Genomic DNA, 8,429 nt, shown 5'->3' on the forward strand with positions numbered 1-8,429 from the left:
TGTGTGTCATCTGATATGACCGTAGAAAGTACTGGCTCTCAAAAGCCTCTCTAAATCTTGCCCAGATGATGTGTTGCTCGCCTATGATCGAGTGCTGCGTATCCCACCAGATATCGGCTTCGTCCCGTAAATGGAAAGCAACCAGCTCTGCCTTCTCCCACTCGGAGCAAGCTATATAGAAGAAAGTCCGCTCCAAAGTCTCTATCCAAGATGAGCCACGCTTGGATTGGTCTCTCCGCGGAATAGCATGAATTGACTTTTCACCGACTCTGCCAAGGCTGGAATCCGAGCTCGTGCCACAATAATATCAGTAGGGTGAGTAGAGCTCGCCACGGGAACTGGCCGAACCACTGGAGCTGGGACTACAAGTGGTACCGCTGGGTAGGCCAGGGAAGGTACCCCTGGTGTTGCTGCATAAGCAGGGGCAGGTGCCGTTGGTGGCACAACAGGTAAACTATAGACAGGAGCGACTGATACTGCTGGTGTGGGTGCCAAGTACGCAGTAGCAGGAATAGGTGGCGGTGGTGCCCGGTACACAGTAGGCACGACTGGAGGAGGTGCTGGATATACCGTATGTGGTACCGCTGGTGGAACAGTGGATGTTGTAAGGGTGGGTCTGACGGGTACGGTCGAGGTAGGTACCTCTGAAGAAGAAATCATCGGAATATGAGAGCCTGACACGCTCGTCGTACCATGAAGAGTCTGTCCCTGACTGACAGACTCGATCCTAGCAGACCTCTCTGGCGACTCCATCGCCAGAGATGCCAATGCCCTCTTGCGTGGCTGTCCTGCACCACATTTCGGCACGAGAACTCGTGTATATCCCTTCAGATCTGTTAGATTATTACCTAGGTATTACTACAGTACCAAAATTATAAAATCAAACCTTTTACCTATTTACCATCTTGAGATGTTCCGTCGCTGCCAAGTCCCCCCAATTATGACCTCGTCAAATAATATCTCGGAATTCTGAAACATAAAAAAATCGATGAAAATCCATACAAATCCGAAAATACCTAGATTAACTCGCAAAACCAGGGTTGTGATACCAAATAAATTGTCACGCCTCGGTGGGAGTCCCTACCATTGAAATTTCGGCAGCATCTCCCTAGTACGGATGACAATCTGAAACTTGTCTACAAAGCTCTCAAGGCTCACACACCTCGGCCAACACGGCCGGAACATATACAATAAAATAATTAAACATCCGCACAGTTTATAATAAATTAGCCTCCGGTTGACTACACAACAATTCACAACCGCACAGTTTATAATAAATTAGCCTCCGACTGACTACACAACAATTCACAACCACACAGTTTAATGTAAATCTACTCCACTACAACAAGTAAAGCACAACCTACAACAGAAAATCATCGCAGCGAAAAACATGGGCAGCATGCCAAAATTTAATATAAAATGTACAAGTATAAAATCTACATCTTAAGTGTGTATATCACAAAACAAGGAAACAAAGAAAGTCCGAAACCAGAAAACCATATCGATACAGAGTGGGGACTAGCGACTAGAACATCTTGACAGCTTCAACCTAAAATAAGAAAATAAAGCAACAGGGTGAGTTCAAGAACTCAGCGGGTATCAAACTGACATGTATAGTAAGGTATAACTAACAATAATAATCATGAAGTACAGTCTCCTAATCAATAACAGGAAATGCGAAAACTAAACAAGCAAAGAAGTTGTACTCACCAGAGCCTCCTATTCTGACATAAAGGTCGTCAGACCAAACCTTATGTCTCCTGTATGCATGTCAATCATATGCAACCACAAAAATACAGTATCCAAAGTGCAGCAATCACAAGCAATAAATGCAATCCATGCTTATGATACAAAATGTCCTGGTTGCCCCTGATGCAGTCAGCCACCTCACACGCGATAGTGAGATCGAGTGGGTAGGGCTATGACAACTGTGCACTCTGCTATCACTACTCTTGAGTGACTGAGTGGACAAGACCCTGTCAGAGTACACCTATCCTTCTACCCCAAACAGAGTGGGGGATCCAAAGCTCTCATCTCCCCATGTCATAGTCAAGAGGAGAGATCCCTGTCCGCTACCATGCTGGAGTCAACACTACCCATGAGCGGACCAGCGGAGCTTGACAGAGCAAAACTGCCACACACCCTTCCTGATAAATCACTAACCCATCAGTGGTTGTGTGTGCAGATCATGTAACTGGTGACGTGCTCAACAACAATGGAGCCGATAATCGCTCAGCATGAAATCATGCAAAATGGTGCATGACACTAAGCATGTAAATACTGAAAAATACCAGTCTTCTCATAATGTGAACCAAAAAGGAAACCAAGTCCATAACAATGATCTAGGTACACATGCCAGAAAATAAACCTAGGTACATATGCTAAGTAATAAACCTAGGTATACAAGCCAAGTATATCTAGTAGCTAGACCTGTATTCGGTAATGCGCTGCATGTCACTACATATGTACACATGACAAGAATCACGAAGACATACACATAAATGCACAACAAATAATAACATAGGCATACTACGGGTATCAAGTAGTGGCATACCAAGCAGATATAAACATAACTATTACTACTAGTTATAACCTACTAAGCATATCAGAATGACAATATCAAAAAGATAAGTCAAAGGTACTCACCTCAAAAAGAAGATCGTGATCAGAAATTTTATGTCAAGACGCCCGTCTCAAATTAACGTCCTGCATATAGTATGCACAGTATAGCCAAGTTTCATTATAAACAAAATAGCTAAACAAAATCCTAATCTGATTAGGAAGCTAGGGTTCAATTCCATTTGATAATCTTATCCTTCCTTCATAGTTAATATCCTTAAACTAATCAACTAGAGATGTCAACTAATAAATGAATCTCTAACCCATAATTAAATAGATTAAGCAATCCTAACCATTTCACCTTCCAATTAGGGTTTGCTTCAAACATAATCAATTCGAAACTCACTCAACTCTAAAACTAGTTCATTCATAACTAGTCACAGACTCACCAAAATTTTTGGAACCCCTATATAGCATCTGCTGGTGTTATTGATCAGAGTAGGTGGTGGTTGACAAGGTGACAATGCTATCCAATTTAGGAAATTGATGTCTAGATCATTAATCCGATAACAGAATACATAAACAGTAGATAAACTGGTGTTTACCTCAAATCCAACACCAAAAGTTATGGAAATGGAAAGGCAACTTGAGCGTGTGTGATGAACGAAAAGATTGACTGGCCGGAAGCGACAAGACTACCGCCTAACTCTATTTTGGTTATCCAATTCATCAATACAACACCCAAACATCTAAAACCTGATCTAGGAGGAAAACTTAACTCAAATCTGGTCATCGGAAACCCTAGGTTAGGGCTGGTGAAGAGAGCTCACGCGACTCAGATCCAACGGAGAAAGGGGATTCGTTGGTGAACCAGTCTCGACCGAATCTCCTCTCCTCAGGTGGTGATCCATAAGGATCGGAAGGGAGGAGGCATCGGAAAGGGGTGTCAGCGGCTGTGGACCCAAATCTAGGGCATGACCAAAAAGACATTATTTCTAAATTTTTATTTTTTAATTTATCATTATTAGTTTTTAACTTACACTTTGATTTTTTCCATTGATTTAATGCCGAAGTATAGTTGATCAGGTGGTAAGAGGTATACCTCATTTATCATGTCAGATCTGAAACTTGATTCTCCCCCTGCTTCACTGTATTCATTTGAAGTTGCTCCTCCTTCATCGATGCTGGCTTCTGAGGTGCTTTGTTCTTTGTGGCTAGCCATCAGTGCTAGACCAGCGTATGCTTCTATTTCTGACTCAGATGATGAGCTTTCGTCCCAAGTGTCCTTGAGATTTTTGTGCTTGTTTTGCTTGGGTTGGGTCTCTTGTCTTTTTCCTTTTTGAGTTCCGAGCAGTCCTCCTTTATATGTCATTCTTTTTGAAATTAGTAGCATCGAATCTTTCTTCTATTTTTTAGATTTTTTCTGTTCTGTATTTCTTTAAATTTGTTAGATCTAAAAAATTTGCTAAATAAAAATTTTCCTAAATTTCTTCTATATGGGTTTTATTTTTTATTCAAGCTTCTTGTTCTCCTTCCAGATTTGAGTCTGATTCAGGTTCATCCTTCCTTATGGCTTTTAGTTCCAAATTCTGGTTTGGCTCCTTTGTTGTGTTTGTATATCTGATTTCATGTAATTCTACAATTTGAAAAGAATTCCTCTAGGGTACTTAGCTCCAAATCCTTTAAGATGTAGTAGGCGTCGATTATCGAGGTCCATTCTGGAGTCCTGGGAAAATCATTGAGTGCGTAGCGTACCAAGTCCCGGTTGGTTATCGTTTTACCGATGTTGGTCAGTCCGGTGATCAGCTCCTTAATTTTCACGTGTAATTCGACTACCTTCTCACCTTTTTCCAGATGGATGTTCGTTAGCTTGTTCTAAAGAATGCCCCATCGAATGAATTTTGCTTTGGATGTTCCTTCGTAGAGTTCCAGGAACTTCTCCTAGAGATCTTTTGTCGATGTGTAGCTTCCGATACGATTTACTTCTTGAGGCAGTAATACACTTAAAAGGTGATATTCCACTCTGTTGTTGGCTATGAAATCGCTTTGCTCCTTTTTCATCCAGAGACACTCTTCTTTCTCTATACCTTGTTCAACTTTTGGAACTACAAAATCATATTTAATTATTAAAAGAATTTCAATGTCAATTTTTAGGAATACCTCCATTCGGCGTTTCTAGTGTGTGAACTTCCTCTCAAACTTTGGTGGAATAAGGCTTGGTCCGACCATTGATTTTGCTTCGATCGACAGTTAGTTTTTCTAAAGCATCCTTGCTCTAATAACAAATATAGGTCCCTTGGTGGTCGGTTGGAGGGGGGTGAATAGCCTGAAATAAAAAATAAAACCTTTCTTGTATTTTCAAGATAAATTAAGAAACACTTGAATAAAAAGAACTTAATTAAAGAAAAAAGAGGCAGATCGTTTACTTGATTACAACCTAGGTGGTTATTAATCCAAGGTAAGTAAAACTCGCTAAAAAATCTTCTTTAGGTGGAGAAGCCTCTTACAGCAGTTGAAGCACTCAATTACAAAGCTAAACAGAAAGAGAATTGATTACAAGTATTATTTTTTTAGCTTTAGAATCAGAGCTATATTTATAACCCTGATCAGGGTGTCTGAAAGGGTTCCAGGCGACTAGACATAGATAGAATTTTTTCCTTGTTGCAACAGATTGCACCATGTCACGATTTGATAGAATTTCTGGTTCGGGCGCCCGGACCCAAAAAGTCAATATCTTATTGACTTTTTGGTCCCGGTCTTCCTCTTCAGTTTCTCTCGTTTGGGTCTGGGTCTTCGGCTCCAGTTTCGCTCGCTTGGATGATTTTAGCCATCTGGAATAGGGATCACCCGAACCCATCTTCTGGCCTTCTTGAGCAACCTTTCGCTCTAGCTTCTCATCCCTCGGAAACGTCGCACACTTCCTTCTCGTCTGCCAACGTATTCTTCCGCAGCACCTTGTCCCTCAGATGCACAGAGTCCGTCGACTCTCTCCTATGCCTTCCTTCTCGCTAGTTGTGTCTTTCACTCGACTTCCTGTGCTCCTAAGTTCCTACATACTTTGACACAAGGGTTAAGACACAAGGATTAAAACACAACCCTTGTGTCTCAAATTAATTGGTTGATCATATCAAAACTTCCACAGTGTACTTACAAAGGTAACCAAAGGGAGACTTACTTTTGAACAGTTTATTTAACATTAAAATGTAGGTTAATGAGATTGCAAGTCAACTCCATGCTAGAATAAAGAATATCATGAATAGTCTTCACTTGATCAGGCATCAACTTGAAAATCGTGATGTGATAAGGTACGTTGTCAACTCTGTTAGATTGAGACTCACATGAGAGTGGGTGAATCATGTGATTTTGAAAATCTTTTCTTTTTCTAATTTAAAAACAAAGTATGTAAGTGCAGCGAAAATAAGAACAAAAAAGAAAAAGGGCAAGAATGCAAGTGGTTTTACTTGGTTCAGAGCCTTCGGCGACTCCTACTCTAAGACTCGGGTCCCGTAGACCTATAGACGGATAATCCACTAAAAACCTCTTCTAGAACTACAAAAGAAGGGATATAATACAAAAGAATCAAAAGAGTATAACAAACTATACTTTCCGTTTGTAGAAATTAAGTACAGAACTTTAATTTTTGTTATCAAATACTTTGGTAGACAGTCGGCTCGAGCTTGATGTTTGGATAGCTTCTCGGTGAGAGTTGGGTATAGAAGAATCGTAATAGGATAGTAGCAGGAAGCTAGAGTAGTCGAAAACTAATCGGATGTGTAGAAGCTCGTATAGAAATTATTGATTAAAGCTTGGTCGAGACATCCTTATAAAGAGTGTGGAAGGTGTCTTCCATAGCCTTGAAGGCACCTTCCATAGGCAAAATCTTATCCCAAAATCATTGCTCCTTATCTGTGACGAGCTCTAAATTTTATCCTTTGGAAGGAGCTTTCCATAGCACCTAAAAATATTTTCATGAACAGTACTGAAGACACCTTCCAATGCTTGAAGGTGCCTAGGGTACTCTTCAACTGAGGCCTTTTTACTTCTTTTGTCCTGCAAGTTAGGTTAGTCCAACATGACGATATCTAACCTACAAAATAACATTAGCACAACAAAAATATGATTAATATATGACTTAAACTCTATCCTCCAGACCATGCCTTCCTTCTCTTTGGGTAAAGTGGCACGACCGTGTGAGATTGCACAGCCATGCCTTCCTTCTACTCGGGTAGAGTGGCACGGTCGTGCGAATCCGCACGACCATGCCTTCCTTCTCTTCGGGTAGAGTGACACGGCCGTGTGAGATCGCACAACCATGCCTTCCTTCTACTCGGGTAGAGTGGCACGACCATGAGAATCCGCACGACCATGAGAATCCGCACGACCATGCCTTCCTTCTGCTCTGGCTACAGCGCATAATCGTGCAGAGTTGACATGACCGTGTGTCAAGGTCGTGTGGACTTATAGATCATTTTAGCACATCTTAACGTGGTATTCTTAAGTTGAGATCTTCATCAAATTGTATATCTTGAAGTTATCTACATTTTGATATCTGGAACAACTCATAACTCCAACCGAGCACAAAATTATGGCCATTTTGGTTTTAGTATGCAGTGTAGAAATTTCACATGGCCCGGACACGTTGGAAGCTCTAGACTCCACTTAAGCTTCATTTTTGCTCCAAATCACGTTCTGTCAACAAGAAAACACACAAAGAACAGATCTCCGAACAAAAAAGTATTTATGCTGAATATATGCTAAGAGAGGTGAACATGCATAGAATATACATGAATAAAGTAAGTGAATGTGCGTCAAAACATGTATAAATGATCATAAGATCTACGCACATCACCTATGTTATTATTTGTTGTGCATTTATGTGTATGTCCTCTTGATTCTTGCCATGTGTACATATGTAGTGACATACAACACATTACCGAATACAGGTCTAGCTACTAGATATACTTGGCTTGTGTACTTAGCTTTATTACTTGGCATGTGTACCTAGATCATTGTTACGGACTTGGTTTCCTTTTTGGTTCACATTATGAGGAGGCTGATATTTTTCAAGATTTACATGCTTAGTATCATGCACTATTTTGCATGATTGCATGCTGAGCGATTGTCGACTCTATTGTTGTTGAGAACATCACCAGTTACAAGATCTGCACACACAACCACTCATAAGTTAGTGGTTTATCAGGCAGGGTGTGTGACAGTTTTGCTCTGTTAGGCTCCGCTGGTCCGCTCATGGGTAGTGTTGACTGTAGTGTGATAGTGGGTAGGGATCCCTCCTCTTGACTATGACACAAGGAGATGAGAGCTTTGGCTCCCCCACTCTATTTGGGGTAGGAGGATAGGTGTACTCTGACAGCATCCTATCCACTAGGTCACTCAAGAGTAGTGATAGAAGAGTGCATAGTTGGCATAACCCTACCTACTCGATCTCACTATCACGTATGAGGTGGCTGACTGGTATCAGGGGTGACCAAGGCATTTTGCATCATAGGCATGGATTACATTTATTGCTTGTGATTGCTGCACTTTAAATGCTGTATTTTTTGATTTCATATGATTGACATGCATACAAGAGACATGAGGTTTGGTTTGACAACCTTTATGTCAAAATAGGAGGCAAGTAGACAAGTTTTAGATTGTCACCCGTACAGGGGAGATGCTGTCAAAATTTCACCGGTAGAGACTCTCCCGGGGCGTGACAAAGAATCTTAGCAAAATCATGCTTAATAGAGGAGCTTGATAAATTAAAAATTGAAAATTCTAATTTAAAGGAACAAATAGGAAAATAAAAAAAGAATCTGCATGCTCATATTCTAGATATTATCAAGGACTAAATTGGTATTTTAGATACCATA

At 40.8% G+C, this 8,429-nt stretch overlaps 1 protein-coding gene across 1 annotated transcript; it reads right to left on the reverse strand.

The window, feature by feature from the left end:
* Positions 1-201: 201 nt before the first annotated feature.
* On the reverse strand, positions 202-753 carry LOC121972547 (leucine-rich repeat extensin-like protein 3). The gene has a single exon (XM_042524203.1). The coding sequence runs from the start codon at positions 751-753 to the stop codon at positions 202-204; it is 552 nt and encodes a 183-aa protein (XP_042380137.1).
* Positions 754-8,429: the final 7,676 nt, after the last annotated feature.

This window comes from Zingiber officinale, chromosome 4A (assembly GCF_018446385.1).
Source record: "Zingiber officinale cultivar Zhangliang chromosome 4A, Zo_v1.1, whole genome shotgun sequence".
NCBI classification, from domain to species: domain Eukaryota; kingdom Viridiplantae; phylum Streptophyta; class Magnoliopsida; order Zingiberales; family Zingiberaceae; genus Zingiber; species Zingiber officinale.